General features: G+C 45.4%; 1 protein-coding gene across 5 annotated transcripts in view; it reads right to left on the bottom strand.

Moving 5' to 3' along the window:
• The window catches only part of MRAP2 (melanocortin 2 receptor accessory protein 2), a 71,391-nt gene that overhangs the window by 40,627 nt on the left and 10,523 nt on the right, over nucleotides 1–20,241 (bottom strand). Inside the window, exon 2 of one of the 5 annotated variants that reach the window (XM_030798534.1) lies at nucleotides 14,271–14,353. The exons of 2 other annotated variants lie outside the window; for them this stretch is intronic. Coding sequence is in view for 1 of the 3 variants with exons in the window: in XM_030798533.1 (XP_030654393.1) it covers nucleotides 13,922–14,031 (110 nt within the window). In the remaining 2 variants the exon portion in view is untranslated. Of the gene's footprint in view, nucleotides 1–13,921; nucleotides 14,113–14,270; nucleotides 14,548–20,241 lie in introns of those variants that run through there. 2 more of the 5 variants (XM_003258291.4, XM_030798533.1) reach the window with 2 other exon arrangements.

Raw genomic sequence — 20,241 nt, forward strand, 5'->3', positions numbered from 1 at the left:
GAAACTGCCAGCCAGTGCCACAGATCCAAAGACCTATGCTGACCAGTTTGTACAGGGGAAGACCTAATGGCCAGTCAGATGATCAAAGTTCCCAATTGCAATGACTCTCTCACCTTCCTCTTCAATCCGCAAACTCCAAAAGTAGGCATGCCACCCAGGACCACCAACCTCTGTTCTGGCCCAGGCCAGAAAGGTCTTGTCAGTTACCTGTTCTTATCCTTCTTCCTCTTACTTCCAGGAAGACTGTCCCCCGCACAGCATAGAGAAGTCACCCTTGTGACTCATAACCCTCTCTCTCCTCCAGCAAAGACACTTGAGAAACCAAAGATAACGCTCAGCCACGCTGCACTTTGGTGGCTGATGAGCCCAAGATGGGAACTTCAGAAGCGCAACTTTAGAAGCTTAATTTCCTCCTTGCACAGAACAATGGTGCACCCAGCTTACCTGTGTCTAGGTGGGTAGGGCCACACAGGAAATGAGAGACTTCGAGGTTATGAATCACACTCTGAGCCAGCTGGATCTTCTTAAAGCATCTCTATAAGGCAATGCCTCCCAGCAAGGGATCATGGTTGACCCTCTCAATCAAAGCCGCCACAGTGTCCTCCCAGGGCAGTACTTTAAAAACGGTAACATGGTGTTATTCTCAAGTTTATTTCTCCTTTTTATAGAGTCTGCGTGAACCGCCACCTTCTACTGGCACTTCCCACTTAATTCCCAGGTCTGCTGATTCTTTTACTGTGAATCCATTTTAAGTCAGTGATGTCTTTCATGGGGCGTGGATTTTTCTCTCCTCCAATTAAAGAAAAAAGGTCATGCTTCCAGGACTTTGTAGTCTTCTCCTCCTCACGACTATTTTGACTCGAGTATGACTCTTACTTTTGAAGTCTAATGATCTGGCTACTCAATTCAGTCTAGAGACATTACACACACGTACACACCCACACGAACGCACGCACGCTGGGCTCTTCCTTTTCAAATGGACATACTTCCCACATTTCTCTACACTGCCAAGTTTTATGCCATTCTCTAGTGTTTCCTAGAAAGTACTCAATTACCCAGCAGCCCTCAAAAAATGGCGACTGACAGCTAACAGAGAATTCCGGATGTATCTATTTCCTGCCTATCCCTGCTTCTCCTGTGCACATCAGCAACTTGTTTCCGGCAGCAAGACAGCGAACAAAAAGCGTTCCCAAGCCTGAAGACTTCTTCCATCTTAACATAAAAATCAATGCCAATAGAAGATCAACTTCCAAAAACAGAAATGGGACTTAATATTTTACACTGATAGATATTCAGTCACCACCTGAAATAAAGAATTGCTTAATTAAGAAGTGGGCACCCTTCTTTCACCAGCTGGTGTCTCAAAGGGGACAAGCAGTTTGGATTCATAAATCTACATCTTCCTGTTATGCCCTGGGCACCTATATAGTAGTAAACAGGCTAGTAAGTTTTGTTTTTTTTTTTTTTCTGAGACAGAGTCTCCCTCTGTTGCCCAGGCTGAAGTGCAGTGGTGTAATCTCGGCTCACTGCAACCTCCGCCTCCTGGGTTCAAGCGATTCTCCTGCCTCAGCCTCCCTAGAAGCTTGGATTACAGGTGTGCACCACCATGTCTGGCTAAGTTTTGTGCTTTTAGTAGAGAAAGGGTTTCACCACGTTGGCAAGGGTGGTCTCAAACTCCTGACCTCAGGCGATCCGACTGCCTCTGCCTCCCAAAGTGCTGGGATTACAGACATGAGCCACCACACCCAGCCAGAAGTAATTTTTAAAGTGAGTGTTTCCTGGCTCTGTAGTACTCCACAGACTAGTCCCATTCTAATAGACTTCAGCTGGACATAAAGAATTTCATGCTACACACCGAGGAAAGAAGCTGTGAAGTCTCCATGTGGAGAAAATTTCCAGAGAAGAGAAGAGGCATGGCCCTGAGACGCGACTGCACCTCTGCCCCTGGCTCTACAGATTCAGGGAGCTGAATTTTCAGTTTTTCAGAGATAAAAAAGCCCTTATGGAGTCAGTCATGCTAATCAAGCATAGCAGAATGATTTATAACGAGCATATCCATTTGCTGAATAAGGAAAACAATGGCCAAGCTGAGCACAGCACATGTTTTACATGGTCTGGGAAACAAAATTTAAGATCAGAAGATTAGCTGGTGAATGTAGAATCAAGACAAGGGAGTTATAATAATACGACAAAACAGGACCCTAATGCTCCACCCCACTACACGTGTGCCAATGTGTTAGACCGCCATCCTGTATTCCAGGGTCAATGTCCTGCTGCCACCACAACATGCTATCATGGTTAAGTTGGGGTCCCCATCACAGGAAAGGCATAGGCTTAACTCTTGCCTTTCCTAGACCTTGCTTTTCTTGGTCTGTACTTCAAAAAATTCTAGGCAAGTTGAGGGCATCAGGAGAATACCAAGCCAGCCACTTTTATTACAGTTAGGTTTTCTGGGTTCCCATGACTATTTTATTTTTGCTCTATTTCTAAACTGTTAGGAAAAGCATGCTTTAAATTACTAGTGTCAAGTCAAAGAATCAACTATCAAATAAAATGCTTCATAATGAGATACCACTTCACACCCTATTAAGATGGCAATTATCAAAAATCAGAAAATAAGTGTTGGTGAGGGTATAGAGAAACTGGAACCCTTGTGCACTGCTGGTAAGAAGGTAAAAAGGTACAGCCACTGTGGAAGGCAGTATAGCAGTTTCTTAAAAATTTAAACATAGAATAACCATATGATATAGCAGTTCTAATTCTGGATATATATACAAAAGAACTGAAAGCAGAGACTTGAACAGATATTTATACACACCTATGTTCATAACAGTATTATTTACAATAGCCAAAAGGTCAAAACAACCCAAGTGTTAATCACAGATGAATGATAAACAAAATGCTGTATATACAATGCAATATTAAGCCTTAAAAAGCAATGAAGTTCTGAAACATGCCACAACATTGATGAACGTTGAAAACATTATGCTAAATGAAATAAGCCAGTTACAAAGGGACAAATATTGCATGATTCTACATATATGAGGGTACCTAGAATAGCCAGATTCCTAGAGAGAGCAAGTATTGGGTTGGTGCAAACCTAATTGTGGTTTTTGCAAATACTTTTAATGGCAAAAACCATGATTACTTTTGCACCAACCTAATAGAATGGTGGTTATCAGAAGCTAAGGGTGGGGAAATGGGAAATCGTTATTTACCAGTAAAAGAGTTTCAGTTTGAGATAATGAAAAAGTTCTGGAAATGGATAGTTGTAATGGTTGTACAACAATGTAAATATATTTAATGCCACTGAACTGTGCATTCAAAAATGGTACATTTTATATTATGCATTTTTAACCAAAATACAAAAAAGTTCTAATATTGTTTATAATTTTTTTTTTAGGCTAGGCTTGGTGTATCATGCCTGTAATCCCAGGACTTTGGGAAGCCAAGGCAGGTGGATTGCTTTGAGTCCAGGAGTTCGAGACCAGCCTGGCCAACCTGGCAAAACCCCGTCTCTACTAAAAATACAAAAATTAGCTGGGCATGGTGGTGCATGCCTGTAATCCTAGCTACTTGAGAGGCTGAGGCACAAGAATTGCTTGAACCTGGGAGGCAGAGACTGCAGTGAGCTGAGATCATGCCACTGCACTCCAGCTTGGGTGACAGAGCAAAATGCTGTCTCAAAAATAAATAAATTAATTAATTAAATAATACAAATAATTTTTAAAAAATAAGAAGAAGCAGTGCTTCCAAATCACAGCACTTGAGGGGAGGGTAATGAGAACTCTCTAAAGCAAAAGAGAACCCCAGAGGATGACAGAGGGTGCTGAGACATCTGAGCACCCCTCCCTGTGTGGATCCTTCCTCCCTGGTCCACCTTCAAGGATCCAGCTTTGCTCTTTTCAGCAGCCCTGTGGGGATTGCCTTTCAAGTAAAAGGAACATTCCCTCTAAGCTGTGAGGAATCACCCCTTTCAACCCCTGAGAGAGTCATAGACAGGTGGGAGAAAATGTGGGCTTTGCCAACTCATGGTCCTCTCACCCTGACCAGTCCTGGAAACACACCAGCCACTTTCCAAATTCTCCGTTTTTTTTTTTTTTGAGATGGAGTCTCGCTCTGTTGCCCAGGCTGGAGTGCAGTGGCGTGATCTCAGCTCACTGCAACCTCCACCTCCTGGGTTCAAGTGATTCTCCTGCCTCAGCCTCCTGAATAGCTGAGACTACAGGCATGTGCCACCACACCTGACTAATTTTTTCTACTTTTAGCAGAGATGGGGTTTCACCGTGTTAGCCAGGATGGTCTCCGTTTCCCGACCTCGTGATCTGCCTGCCTTGGCCTCCCAAAGTGCTGGGATTACAGACATGAGCCACTGCACCCAGCCAAATTCTCCTTTTTATAAGCTTTACCTTCTGTTGTACCTGTCATTAGCCCACTTCATTTCAGAAGTCCACTACAAATTATCATTCCAAAGCTTTCAGGTCCTTCTCATGGATTACATTGAAAATTAGCAGCTTCCCAACAACAAAAAGGAAGCACCTTAGTTTCATTAAACTGGTTCCATCCAGTCTCTGGGGAATGTTTTCTAGAGACCAGCCCGTTTTCATGGACCTGGAATACAGAGTTGCCAGCATTTTTATTTTGCAAAGTAAGGAAAATTTTAAAAAAACAACTATTATTAACAATTATCATTTTGTAGACAGTTATCTTAAACACCCTCCAAGTAGAGAAGATATAATTTCACAATAAAGGCAGTCCTCTGCAAGACAGGAGGGCTAGCAGTCTGACATCAATATTTTCACAGCAAGCAGACACTTCCATGGCGGTTCGCATGACACTCCTCTGTCTACTGCATTCACATGAGAGCTACCTATTATGGCTGAAATACTCACCCCCTTTACAAACAAAGGAAAAGAACTGGAAGGGATGTAGTGAAAGTCCTTCCAGATCTATGATTCTGTAACTTAACAAAATACCAAGCTGCTTTTCACTTGTATCACAAACTCAGTGGTCTGTATCTATTTGTATTATGGGTGTGTATGTGTGTTCACATGCATATGAAAGCACACACACACACATGAACATACACATTGTGTGTGTCTGTATATACTTTTTTTTTTTTTTTTGAGACAGAGTCTCGCTCCTCACACAGGCTGGAGTGCAGTGGCGTGATCTCGGCTCAATGCAACCTCTGCCTTCTGGTTTCAAGCCATTCTCATGCTTCCACCTCCTGAGTACCTGGGATTACAGACGTGCACTACCACGCCCAGCTAATTTTTGTATTTTTAGGAGAGACGGGGTTTCACCACGTTGGCCAGGCTGGTCTCAAACTCCTGGCCTCAAGCAATCCGCCCACCCTGGCCTCCCAAAGTGCTAGAATCACAGGTGTAAGCCACTGTGTCCAGCCTGTGTGTATACTTTTTTTTTTTTTTCAGGCTTCTTCATCTTTAATGAAGGGTGACGGCTGGGGGGCAGGTCATTCGTGGAGGTGGCTCCAGAACACAGAGGTCTTGGGGGCAGCCTTGCCTACTCCAGGGCCTTCATCAGGGTTTCAGTGCAGATTTGGATCTCTGCCCTTGCAGCCTCATCAGCTGTACCTGACAGCTCCACCAACACCTTATTCAAGTTCATCTTGGCTGCCCGACGTCCGGCATGTCCAGAGTCACTGCCATCATTCATTGTGTATAAAGTCATTCCTTAGCATCTGTGGGGACTTGGTTCCAGGACCTCTCAGACACCAAAATCCAGAGATTCTCAAGTCCCTAGTATAAAATGGTGTAGTATTTGCATAGAACCTATGCACAGCCTCTGGTAGACTTTAAATAATCTCTAGATTACTTATAATACCTAATACAATATAAATGCTATGTAAATAGTTGCTATCCTGTATTATTAAGGGAATAAATTACAAGGAAAAAAAGTCTGTGCATGTTCAGAATCCTTTTTTTGTTCAAATCTAGTCAACTATCCTTTTCTTGTTTAAATATTTTCCAACCACAATTGGCTAAATCCATGGATGTGGAACCCACAGGTGTGGAGCCCTGACTGTACCACAATGTGAATACGGTGCTGTATGCACTGAATTGTGTCCCCACACCCAACATCCATATGGTGAAGCCCTAGCACCCAGTATCTCAGAATGTGACTGTATTTGGACATAGGGCCTTTAAAGGAGTAATTAAGTTAAAATGAGGCCCTCATTCATTCTGAAGAATATCTTCATAAGAAGAGGAAATTAGGACACACAGAGAAAGGCATCAGGGGAGCCCATGTACAGAGGAACAACTGTGTGAAGAGGCAGCAAGAGGGCAGTGGCTACAAGCCAAGGAGAGAGGCCTGGAACAGAGCTTCCCTTATGGCCATCGGAGGAAACCTACATGTGACCAGCACCTTGATCTTGGACTTCCAGTCCCCAGAACTGTGAGAAAATAAATTCCTTTGGGAGACCAAAGCAGGTGGATCACCTGAGGTCGGGAGTTCAAGACCAGCCTGACCAGCATGGAGAAACCCCGTCTCTACTAAGAATACAAAAATTAGCCAGGTGTGGTGGCGCATGCCTTTAATCCCAGCTACTTGGGAGGCTGAGGCAGGAGAATCACTTGAACTTGGGAGGTGGAGGTTGCAGTGAGCCCAGATCGTGCCATTGCACTCCAGCCAGGGCAACAAGAGCAAAACTCTGCCTCAAAAACAGAAAACAGAAAATAAACTCCTGCAGGTTAAGCTACCCAGTCGGTGGTATTTTGTTGTGGCAGCCCGAGGAAATTAATATAGGTGCTGAAACTAATTTGGGGAAAACAATGTTCTCTTTGGTGAACTAATTAAACTGTCCTAGGAAGTCCATTAAAAATGACTTACTTTGTACCAATCACTCTAACTAAAAATAAATACATTTTTGAAAAGAAAACATTGACAAAATGTCATTAATCTATCCCACTACATGCCGTCTTCAGCAAACACATCTACTAAGTTCTCGTAAATATGCCCTTCACAGAGAAAGAGCGCTAGTTTTGAACATACTAAAATTATTATGAGTCCATTCAGATCAACAAGGATATTTTAAACACTGTTACTTAACTATGAAAGATTTAGTAGAGGTCAAAAAGTCAAGGACTGCGGACTGTGGGCTGTGCTCTTAAAGAATTCAGGCTTGTATTTCAAACTATCCTCTCCCACACAATGAACTTCATTCTTTCAAATACACCCACCCACCCACTCACCCCACACCCCTCCCCTCACACACACCACACACACACACACACAGGTTAAGGGACAACACAAAAGCCTGAAGACATAGACAGTAGAAACAACAGGGCCATTAAAAAAGGGAGGGCTTATGATGGTACAGGAACCTGCAGCAGGGGAACCCTCAAATGATCCTCTGAGCTTTTGCCCATTCAGTTCCACCTGCAAGCTGGACTTCCTCTCCCTCCTCTCCAGATTCCTGTCTACCCTTGAGAGTAGGGATCAGATACTACCTCCTCCAAGGAGATCTCTCCAACTATTTCACTACATGAGGATCTCTCTCTTCTCTCAAATCCCATTACGTGGATTATCTGAATCTCTCATTTTAGTAGCAAGAAAATATACATCAGACTCCCCAAAGACTAGACTTGGCCTCTCACTGAGTCCTCATACTGTTTTATACAGCTGCTATTCTAAAATGGCCTGACTAGGTGAATTAAAACTTTAAAGATTTTAAACTTTCAAATTAGACCATTTTAAGAATACCAGGGAATCAACCACTGTTTAAATTCTAATTAGTGGAGTTTTTGAAACATTCATTGTCCATATCATTATCAGTATTTTTGTCAAAGCCGTTCAGCAAGTCTCTAGGAAGTTCCAAACTTTCCCACATTTTCCTGTCTTCTTCTGAGCCCTCTACCTCTCCAGGAAATTCCAAACTTGCCCACATTTTCCCGTCTTCTTCTGAGCCTTCCAAAGTGTTCCAACTTCTGCCCATTACCCAGTTCCAAAGTCGCTTCCACATTTTCTGGTATCTTTAATAGCAGCTCCCCACTACCTCAGTACCAATTTACAGTGTTAGTCCATTCTCATGCTGCTAATAAAGACATACCTGAGACTGGGTAATTTACAAAGGAAAGAGGTTTAATTGACTCACAGTTCTGCAGGACTAGGGAGGCCTCAGGAAACTTACAATCATGGCAGAAGGGGAAGCAAACACATCCTTCTTTACACAGCGGCAGCAAGGAGAAGTCAGAGTGAAGAGAGGGAAAGCCTCTTATGAAACCATCAGATCTCATGAAAACTCATGGAGGCAACCGATCCCCTGATTCAATTACCTCCCAGTGGGTCCCTCCCACGACACATGGGGATTATGGGAATTCAGTTCAAGATGAGATTTAGGTGGGGACACAGCCAAACCAGATCACACTGGTAGGAATATGATGTAGGTTTTATATGATATAGTTGATCTTAAATTTGTTTCTTTCTCTCTCTTCTTTCTTTTTTTCCCCACAGAAGATAGAATTATATTTCCTGAAATAATCTATACAAAGGTTTGTAGAAATATAGAAAACGTTTACAACCACATTCTCTCACTCAGCTCCTAATTTTTCTCTCTTGTTAAACCAGGCAACTTCAAAACTAATCCTTAAGAAACCCCTCCCTCAGCCCGCTCTGCCTTCCAGTGATTGTTGTTTTTGCTATTACCAAGGACATGCAAGAGGAAAACAAATGCAGCTTGCAGGAGAATTATTTGAAGCTTACAAACTATTTTCACTTGAAGGGTTATGAAATTTTACTAATGATCTCTAGTGAGGCAAAAATTACACAGGTCTTGATAACAGAAACATGAGCAACAACTAAACTCAGATTTTAACATATATAATTTTAGCATCTCATAAAGATAGTCTCAACTTCTGCTTTTTTACCTCATATCTCAACAATACTATAAGGGACTGCAGAATCATGATTGCAAGGAAAATGCATACTTTCCCCCTCTCCAATAGGACTAAGCACTTCTCATACTCCAGTCAAGAAAAAAAATCACTTTGTACCCTGACATGAAGCAAAAATAACATGATCATCCTGCCTGAAAGTTGGTCTCCAAAATAAAATTTCAAACACATCTCACTCCCTTAAAGAAACCATTTTTTCCCTTGATTGTTTGCTATGCTGATGTCTGTAAACAAGTCACGACTTTTAGGAATAGATAATTGTGTGAGAAAGTTGTTTTCAGTCATGAACAACAGACTAATGTAAATGGAGAACTTTGGTAATTTGGTGGAATATTTTCTTTCAAGTATTTATTGTGATTTTATTTGATGAGCCAGTCTTATAAAGCCTGACTCCCTTGCACTCTGGGGAAGTAAACATTTTCTTTCCTTTTCTAACTGCTTCTGCCTCTAAGTCTTCCTTTGTCAAAAGTAAATGTAACAATAAACACAGATTGCTACTCTACTTAATTTTAACCCAAGCATATATTACCTACTCTGAGCTAGCACAACTTGTGGGGCCTGCTCAAATGTCAACTGTATTTTGGTTTTCTATTGCTCCTTAGAATATACTCAAGGGATTCATCTTCCCTGCCCTCAAACAAATACTTGAGTAGATCCCACAATGTTTCTGCTCATGTAACAACTTCAAAGTCCCAAAGAGGCCAGTCACAGTGGCTCACACCTGTAATCCCAGCACTTTGGGATGTGGAGGCAAGAGGATCACTTGAGCCCAGGAATGCAAGACCAGCCTGGGCAACATAGCAAAACCACGTCTCTACAAAAAAAATTTTTTTAATTAGCTGGGCAGGTGTTCTGTGCCTGTAGTCCCAGCTACTTGAGAGACTGAGATGGGAGGATCACTTAAGCCCAGGAGGTTGAGGCTGCAGTGAGCTGTGATCATGCCACTGCACTCCAGCCTGGGCAACAGACAGAGTGAGACTTTGTCTCCAATGAATAAATAAATAAATAAATAAAAAATATAAAAGCCTAAAAGAATTAAAATGTCTAATCTTTGGAAACAAAAGAAACTCTAACCCATTATAACACGAATTTGCCCTATTTCTGCAATGTCCTGCTGCATGCTGGTCTCATGCTGGGGTTGGGGGAAGGTAAACTTCTTTTCTATTTCTCCACCATCCACTCAACTGCTAGCTAGTTTCACATCACTCCAAGATCAAAGCAGGAGGACAGGACTGAATTAACTGTCTTCATACCTCACATGGGTGTGTTAGTAATACTCACCTTCCTTCAGCTGGCTGCTCATTCCTACTTCTGCTGCCAGGTGCCCTCGCCCTTAGGCCAGCCCTTCCTCCCATGTGGCCCCATCTGGCTCCCAGGTCATCTTCAGACATCCTTTGCCCTCTGGGAAGGTGAGTGATCCAGCCACCTAGGCCCCTGTGTGAGTCCCAAATGCAAGAAGCACATGGACAGCTCAACTCACTCTCAAATGGCCGCATTGAGAGATGACAACGTGCCAGCAGCCCTCGCTCGCTCTCAGCACCTCCTCGGCAGTGTCCACTCTGGCCACGTTTGAGGAGCCCTTCAGCCCACCGCTGCACTGTGGGAGCCCCTCTCTGGGCTGGCCGAGGCTGGAGCCAGCTCCCTCTGCTTGCGGGGAGGTGTGGAGGGAGAGACACGGGCGGAAACCTGGGCTGCATGCGGTGCTCCCGGGCCAGCATGAGTTCTGGGTGGGCGCAGGCTCACCGGGCCCCACCATCCCTGGGCAGTGAGGGGCTTAGCACCCAGGCCAGCAGCTGCAGAGGGGGCGCCGGGTCCCCCAGCACTGCCAGCCCACCTGCGCCACACTCAAATTCTCACCGGGCCTCAGCCACCTCCCCGTGGGGCAGGGCTCAGGACCTGCAGCCCACCATGCCAGAGCCCAGCCTCCCACCCCCCACCCTGTGGTGGGCTCCCACGCTGCCCGAGCCTCCCCGATGGGCGCCGCCCCCTGCTCCATGGTGCCCGGTCCCATCAACCGCCCAAGGGCTGAGGAGTGCAGGCTTGTGGCACGGGACTGGCAGGCAGCTCTGCCCGTGGCCCTGGCATGGGATCCACTAGGCAAAGCCAGCTGGGCTCCTGAATCAGGTAGAGACTTGGAGAACTTTTATGTCTAGCTGGAGGATTGTAAATGCACCAATCAGCACTCTGTGTCTAGCTCAGGGTTCGTGGATGCACCAATCAGCACTCTATGTCTAGCTCAAGGTTTGTAAATGCACCAATCAACACCCAGTGTCTAGCTCAAAGTTTGTAAACGCACCAATCAGTGCTCTGTGTCTAGTTAATCTAGTGGGGACTTGGAGAACTTTTTTGTCTAGCTAGAGGATTGTAAATACAACAATCAGCACTCTGTGTCTAGCTCAGGGATTGTAAATGCACTATTCAGCACCCTGTCAAAACAGACCAATCAGCTCTCTGTGAAACGGACCAATCAGTTCTCTGTAAAATGGACCAACCAGCAGGATGTGGGTGGGGTCAGATAAGGGAATAAAAGCAGGTTACCGGAGCCAGCACTGGCAACGCACTCTGTCCCCTTCCACATTGTGGAAGGTTTGCTCTTTCGCTCTTTGCAATAAATTTTGCTGCTGCTCACTCTTTGGGTCTGCACTGCCTTTATGAGCTGGAACACTCACCGTGAAGGTCTGCAGCTTCACTCCTGAAGCCAGTGAGACCACAAACCCACCAGAAGGAAGAAACTCCAAACACGTCCGAACATCAGAAGGAACAAACTTGGGACACACCATCTTTAAGAACTGCAACACTCACCGCGAGGGTCCGCGGCTTCATTCTTGAAGTCAGTGAGACCAAGAACCCACCAATTTCGGACACACCATCACTAGCTTTGGGATGAAGGAAGTAAATCTATTCAACAAAGCCTCCTTGCTCAACCCTCATATTATTTTTCATTTTGTTTATTTAAACATTTGTTCATATTCCTTTGCATGATGAACCCTCATACTCTTGAAGTAACCAGTGGGTTCAAGAGTTATGGAGAGGTTCTCAAATATCTACCTTGATATTTCATTTAGGAACAAAAGCCAAAATAAGAAAAATTAAAAAAAAAAAAAGACTAGACAGAAAATGACACAATGAGGCATTATCTGGTAATCTTCCAAATATCATAGTTTGGTATAATAATAGTTCCTTAAATATATTACACAAACATCATAAGAATATTTTCTTCCAATATTTTTTGTACTCCAAGTAACGAAAACATTCCCCTTGAAAGCTAAAAAGGACAGATGTGATATTTTCTTTATAAATTTGAACTAATTTAATATGTTTGATAAAAGTTATCTATGAACTGTGGCTATCAAAAAAAGGTCACAGATAAATAATTCAGAGATGAATTCTGATTGGCAAAATACCTCAGCATCTAGGGGCCCACAGAAATGGGGAGGAGGAAGCGAACACCTTTCCAGAATATGTTGATGACATAATCTGCAAGGTAAAAGAAGATGACCCCCACTGTGACCAGAGTGGGGCTAGCTCAGAAGGCTGAAAGGGGGCAGCTAGCGATGGGTATGAACGCTCACGCAGAGGCAGCACGATCGGCAACGCAGAACAGGACACATGCATCACCAGCGCGCGCTTCACAAACAGTACTTTCCCTTGCTCGTGCAATGCACTCTGGTATCTTATCTTTCTTTCTCTTGGCTTTCATGTTTTAAAAAACCGCTATTTGCAACTCACTAAACTGATCATTAGCGTAATGAGTCATAGCCCACATGTGAAGACGATGGATACAGCATACCCTGATCTATAGCCCAGTAGATTGCTAGAAAAGGGAAGGGAGTTGGTTTGGCATAAGTCTTTGTAAATTCTTCCCTAGGTAGTTTTGAGCTATCTTAAAGAATTTGTTCTAGAATGTTGCCAGGATTCAATGTTTCCCTCTTTTGAAAAGTCTCCTGGGTCCGTTCTCATCTCTTATACCTGCGCAAAGATGACTGTAACCGCTTTCACTACTCTAGGACGTCTGCCATTTGGGCTTTGAACAATCCAGTCCAGTTTTGGGCTTCGAGACCCTCTTTAAAGGGTTTAAGCTGGTCTTCTCATTTTGAAAAGAAAGATACAGACACGAAGCAACTCTTCCTTTTCCTATCACCTGTTAATATCATCTATTCTTCCATAAACACTGGATGATCTTCCTTATAAGAACAAAACTCCTCGTGGGTACCCCAGCTCATAGTGGCCTCTGGCCTTCCTAACCTTATCCTTGCAGGCCCACGTCACTCTCCTGCATCTGCTCTTGGCTGTGTACCCCATGCAATGTACCTAAAGGAAACTAGACTCACAGTCCTAGCTTCCAGACCCCTACTCCCCACTGTTACTTAACTGGGGGAGTCACCTTGGAAAACGTATTTAATATCGCAATCTAATTTTCTCCACCTGCAAACTGAAAATACCACTGTTTACTTTTGGGGTTTTCGTAAGAATTAATTTATGCATGAGAGTTCCCTTCTCTCGTCTCCCTGGACACATTCCCTCAAGCTTCCTTTGCCTTCAAAACGCCAGAGTGTTTCACTGTTGTCAAACTAAATGCAGAGTAGTGGCTGAGATTCCGTGCCATCTAACATGCTGTGGAAACCACAACGCCTCCAAACAGGTTTCTGCAGAGACTACTCTTTGCCTTCCTCAATTAATTACACAGAAAGGATGGGAAAGGCACCGGGCACGGCACGGGGCGCGGGGCGGGCGGGGGAGGGGGGCGGGTTGCGGGGTGGGGCGGCGGGGAAAGCGTAAAACCCCTATTTCCCTCTAATCAGTAACATGACCTGCGCGCAGGATCCCCAGTCCAAACAAAATGAATGAGCAACTGTCAAGCCAGGGATCATCTGAGAACCCTGCCCAATGCATGGGGGCGCGCCCGGGGTCAGGAGCCAGCACGTTTCCCCAGCCCAGGGGGGCTTTCTCCGTTGCAAGGCACCAAGGCGGCAGGAGGGCCGCAGCAAGGAAAGTTTTCTCACCTGCGGGAAAGCGTGTGCCTCGGCAGCTGGGGCCCAGCGGAGGGGAGGAAGCCCACCCAAGCCCCGAGCGCCGCCGCTTCCAGGCTTTTCGGACGCCCAGCGGCGTCCATACGCACATCAGCGGGCTGCCGGGGAGGCTTTAAACTTGGTGCTCTCCACGGGGTCCGCACTCTTCCCGTGGGCGTCCTCCCACCCCAGTTCTCCTCCTCCCACCCCATTCTCCAGCCCCTCTAAACTAAAGACTGCCCCCAAACCCAAGCAAGCCCTGCCTTGACCAAAGCTGCACGCGCCCCGCACCCAGTGCCCGGGCTTTGCTCGGCCCTGGGCGCCCTGTCCCGCCAGTGGTTACCGGCTGGCTCGCCCCGGCCCGCGGGCTCGGCCCTGGTTCCGGCTCCTGGCTCCTCCGAGGTGCGCGAGCGCCGCCGCCGCCGCCTCCCACCGCCCAGGGCCAGGCGAGTAGCTAGTGGATCCGAAGTGCGGCGGAGACGCGCGCTCCCGACCCGCAGCGGAGGCGGCGCGGGGCGCTGGAGCCGGGGCTGCAGCGCGGGAGCCGCCTCCCCAGCGCGAGGCCGCCTTGGCCAAGAGGAGGCGAGCTTTGCAGATGCCTTTCCTGCTCACGTTGCCCCTCCGAGTCCGGGTCAGAGCCTGAGTCAGAGAATTCTTTGCCATCCCTGGCTCTGCAGGGGGTCCCTCGGGTCAACTTTGGGTAACAGGAGGAGCTCATTAGCTGAGCGAGAGGGAGTGGAGTAGCATGAATCAAGGTTTATGAAAAATCGGCAGCATTGAGTTCAAGTTCAGTAAGGCCAGAGCACCCCCATAATGTGCTGCTTAAATTACTACGTCGATTTTAGTTTCTCTTCCTGCCCACTGGTCCAGGTGTCAAAGGGCAGTCAGACGTTCAAACGGGGTCCCAGAGGGCTAGCACTGGGCCGGGAGTAGTTTCAGCATAGCAGGGCTGGCTCATCTCTTCCTCCCTTGAGTCCATATTGCACGCCAGGCATTGATCTGGGAATACAGATGCTTGGTGCTTGCATTCTACTAAAGAGACAGGCATAAACACAACAAATAACTAAAACACATAGTATGTGAGATAGTGATGAAGTGCGGTGGACAAAAAAGAAGGGAGGAAACGGGATAATGTTTGGAGGTAGGGGGTGCATTTTTAAATGGGATGGTCGAAGATGGCCTCACAGTGGAGTAAAGATCTAAAGGAGATGAGACAGAAAGAAGTCACGCTGGTGTCTGGAGAGAAGGCACTTGCTGTGTGGCAGGCACTGAGATGTTCTTTACTGCACTAGTCATTTCTTTTACTACTCTCCATATGCCATATTAGACAGGTATTACCACCATTTCCATTTTACTGATGAGAAACTGTAACTTAGGAAGGTTCAAGGAACTGCCCAAAGTCATATGCTAGTCAATAGAGGAGCTTGCCTTCAAGGTCAAGAAGCCTGGTGCCCCAGAACCATAGTTTAACCACCATTATACAGTAGCAGGGGAAATGCAGCACCCATGCAGGCTGGTGGCAGTGTGGTGAACTCAAGCTGGTGCCTCATCCACAAGCAGTTTGATTCTAAATAACATAATTTGACAGTCTATGATAAGATTTGTTAGTCATTCCCCAAGTGTCCACACCAGTTCCAGTTGCTCATTCCTGTTCACAGGGATGTGATTCCTCACCCCTGCAGTAGAGCCTCTGCCGAGCGTCTTCAGGGCATTGTGAAAAAGAGTGACAGAACTGCTGCTTCTGAGGGGCTACAGCGTGAACAGGCCAGTTTCTGCCTTAGCTGTTGGCATCAGGTGGCCTTGTTCTGGGCAGAGTGTCAATGGCTCCAGACAGAAAACCAGGGCACACTGTACTTTGTGAAAAAGGCAGGTCACTAACCCTTAGTTTCAGAAGCGGAAACTGCAGCATCTGGTGAAACAATGACATCAATAGGATGGCCAAGCCCACATTTCTCTCCTAGGTATCTCCACCTCCTCATGGTCGCATTCATTCCCGTCTTCCTTCCTCCACTGTCAGCAAAAATCTTTTGACCTTTCCTTTGTAGGAAAGGCCATTTCAAACACCACTTCTCCCAAAAAGCCTTCCTCACTGTCTCAGCTACAAACGAACTCTCTTATGGTACCTGACATTTCCTACTTTGTTTTAAAATTTAGCCTATACCGTATACCTTAACTCCTCCATAGGCCAAATATTAATTTATATTTAATTTCTCCACAGGTCCTAGCATAATGTTTTCTACCCAGTAGACATTCAACGAGTATATTTTTACTGTTGTTGTTAATAAATTAATCTGCAAGAATACAGCTTCGTTGTCTTTTAATTTTGTCTTTTCATTCCAAGATAACTCACAGAAATTTAGTGACAGGACTGAGTTATATGTAGCTATAGCTGTTGTTCATCAATATAAGTTGACAATGGTTTGTCTTGAGGTAAATTCCATTTGCCTTGAGATTAGAAAACGGAGGCTTTAGAGTAATTTCCCTTAGGTCACAATACTAGTCCTCAAGAGAGCTAGGATTTAAACCCAGCACTGCTTGGCTCCAAAATGAGCTCACCACAAGCTCGTGCTTCTCTTCTTTCAGTCGTTCATTCAGGAATGCATTCATTTGATCTTCCAACAGATATTTGCAAACATTGACTGTGCTCAGCTCTGTCCTAGACACCAGGAAAATAGCAAGGATTAAAATACAGTCCTTGTCCTCAAAATGCCCACAGTCCTGTAGAAAGGACAAAGGTAAGGAAATAATAAAAACTTCGTGTTATAAACCTTTTAGACTCATGGAGGTCCTAGAGGAGCACTCGGTTTAACTTAGCTTATAGGAAGTAGGAGATGACAGTAAGGATTCTCTAAGAAGATAGAATGTAGTTTTAATTTTGAAGTTTTTTACAATGCTAATGAGGAAAGCATATGGTAGACAGAGGAAAGAGCGCCTGCAAAAACACACGCGTGGAAGGATACGATGCATTCAGAGAATGGCTTTGCTGATTCAAGAGGGCTGCAGCATGGTGATAGCAGAGCTGACATGAGGCTGGAAAGGTAAGCAGGGCCAAATCACAAGAGGTGCACAGAGTAGCTTTATGAAGTTCGTCATCCGCTTAATATATATAAAAACCATGGCTGTCTATGTATGTCAACTTTCCAGGATAGAGGTTATCTAACTTTAGTCAAATTCTCAAAGAGGCTGAGTGACCCAGGGCTAGGAAGTGGGGAAGTCACTTTCCTTTCCCACAGCCTTCCATAGGTCCATGGACTACAGGAAATCCCAAGCAATTGTAACATCAACCAGGATATGCTGGATACCTGGATTGGGGTGGGTGCAAGGCTTGCCCCTGCCAAATCACCTCCAAACATGCAGTGGCACTGACATCCCTGGACAAGGATGGCTGGACCCTGGTCCTCCCAGCACCTGCACCCATGTGCCTTCTAAGTGTGGAAGGAAGGGGTTGCTGGGTGGCCAGAAGGCCAGGAGGCAGGGAGGCACCTAACAATGTGTCCTGGGAAGGTGGCAGAAAGCAGGACCACAGAGAGCCACGACTCTAAGCCCTAAGCACATGCTTCATTGCCTCATCTGACTTCAATTGCTGCGATGGGCTGAATGGTGTCCCCCAAAATTCATATGTCCTAAGCCTCGGTACCTCAGAATGTGACTGTATTTGGCGATCGGGCCTTGAAAAAGGTGATTAGGTTCAATGAGATCATATGGGTGGGCCCTACTCCAATCTGACTGATGTTATAAGAAGAGACTAGCACACACAGAGAGACACCAAGGGGCATATGGGTACAGAAGGACTCCGATATGAAGAGGCAGCAAGGGGGTGGCTATCTGCAAGGTGGGGAGAGAGGCCTGGAACAGAGCCTTTCCTGACAGCCCTCAGAGGAAGCCTACCCTGCTGGCACTTCGCTTTTGGCCTTCATTTCCAGAATTGCAAGAAAATAAATTTCTATTGGTCAAGCCACCCAGTCTGTGGTACATGGTTATGGCAGCCCGAGCAGACCGATAGACTGATAGACCCATTCAAATTTCAAAGAATTTTAAGAATTCCAAGATGGTGACCACAGAGCATTAAATCCCCAGGGAGGGGCCCTTCTAAGCATGGTGTCCTGTGCCACTGCACCAGCCATATGCGCATGAAGCTAGGCCTTGGGAGTTGGGAAATGGAGATCTGAAGACAGCCTGGGGTTCATCAGTGAGGTGGTGTGATTAAAGCTGGGGGATGGGTGAGATTGCTTCTTAGAAACACAAAGTGAGAAGAGAAGAGGGCTGATGTCAGAAAGAGCAACTAGGACATAGAGGTGAACAAGAAAAGGTGGACCCCGTTGGAGAAATGGATAACAATGTCTAACGCCCAAGGACATGTAATTAGGAACCAAACCCCACGGGCCCTGGCACTGAGGTCATGTGGTAGGCGTTGGGGCCCAGTTGCTGCTGGTTAAAGAACAGGTAGTGCAATTACAGGCTACTCTTCTAAGCAGGCTTGGGAGGAAAGAGGAGAATGGGGCTGCTGAGGGCCCTTGTGCAGATTTCTGGGAGGCAGGAGGTCAGGAGGCCTAATATCCAGCCCATGCCCAGTCGCCAAAGCTCAATCAGCCTGCTGGAAGGGCCAGTGGAAGGCCTTCTAACCAAGATTCCAACTGGCCTAGGCCTGATAACGAAGCTGGAGCTGGAGCTTTTCCTGTGTGTGTGTGTGTGTGTGTGTGTGTGTATGTGTGTGTGTGTGTATATATATATATATATATTTTTTTTTTAATCTGAATCCTCTCCCTAGCTCCATGAGAGAAGCAACTGTTCTGCCTCCATGCAGCCTCCAGAACAGTGGCACATGGTAGGCACAGGAAACAAATGTTGAATAAACCAACGGGATACAGAGTCAAGGGAAAGGTTGTGCTTGTTTTGTTTTGTCTTTATTCATTTGCTTCAGATGAGAGACATAAACATGTTTCTGGATTGAGAACAAGGACCCCAAAGGAAGAGATAAGTTGAAGATAAGAGTTGAGAAAGGAAATAATTGATGAATAAGATAATAAAGAGTAAGAGAATAAATCAAGAGAAATTCTGCAGAGGGAAAAAAACCTGAATTATTCTTCGGGAAATGTAATAATTTAGTCATTCAATGATGAGTATCTTGCATTTCCTGGGCCCTTCTGGGGTTAGGGAACTGAAGGGTTGGAGGGTCAGGGTGGATACAAAAGAAAACCTAAGATATATTCCCTTCCATTTGTTCAAGGTGACACCATCTAGTTAAGAAGTATTTTATGGAAAAAATACACAGCAATGAAACACAGCAAGAATGTTCCCAGAAGTCTCAGTAATAAAGAAAGATTTGAAAACAGAGTGAACTGAGAAAATGCCCAGAGGCATCACAGCAGAGGTGGAGAGGAGATAGGGAAAAGGAAGTAGAGAGAAAAAAAGGGAACATGAGCTCTGGTCTCTTGGCAATGGGCCGGCTGGCAGCTCTCAGCATCAGGAAAATGGGGGCTCAGTGTTGACTCAAGACCTGGGAAGCTCCATTTATTTTCCAATTGATTAGGACCAATGCCAGCAGTCAGGCTCAGCAGGAAGCAGTAAAATCAAGACTTGTCTCAGAGAAGGACACATCCCTGAGAGTGAATGTGTCTGGGCACGGAAAACCTGGTTCTTTTATAATGAGTCCAACAACAAGGTAGGACCAACTGAAGAAAGTGATGAGAAAGAAAAATTGACATTGTTTTCAGAAGTTAAAGTACATACTATGACACAGTTACCTCTCTAACTTGCTTGTTTCCTTTAGAGACGAGGATAATCTATCATCCAATCAAATCAAAGGCAAAACCGCACACACACACAGGAACCCAGGAATTCTACTAGCTAAAGCCAACCCAGGGAGCAGCAAGTACAACTCATATCAAGGATACAGTTTCCCCCTTTTCCTCAATTAAGTTTCAGAAAATAAATAGGAGGAGTGAGGGTTCAGAAACCCCAAGGCTTCCAAGATGTGAGGAGTGCACGCTGCAAATGGTCATGTACTCATCATGAATTGCTCCCATCTCATTAATGGCAATAATTCTCTGCCCATTTCTTTCTTAGGTGATTTGAGGGTTTATTGCATATTATAAACTTTCTTACTCTTTGGCATAAATGGGATTTCATTTGCTTTGTCTTGGTTTTATACTGTTGCTCTTTGCAAATCAGCACAATTATTCCTGAAAATATGTGCACTGCTTTCACTTGCCAATCATTCCTTTTTATTCCAGGGAACACATGCCAGGGCACCGCACACCCCTGCAGGCTCATACATACAGGACCTCAGCCCCTACCTCCCGGTAATATTCATT

The sequence above is a fragment of the Nomascus leucogenys genome, chromosome 18, assembly GCF_006542625.1.
Source record: "Nomascus leucogenys isolate Asia chromosome 18, Asia_NLE_v1, whole genome shotgun sequence".
In the NCBI taxonomy this organism is placed as follows: Eukaryota; Metazoa; Chordata; class Mammalia; order Primates; family Hylobatidae; genus Nomascus; species Nomascus leucogenys.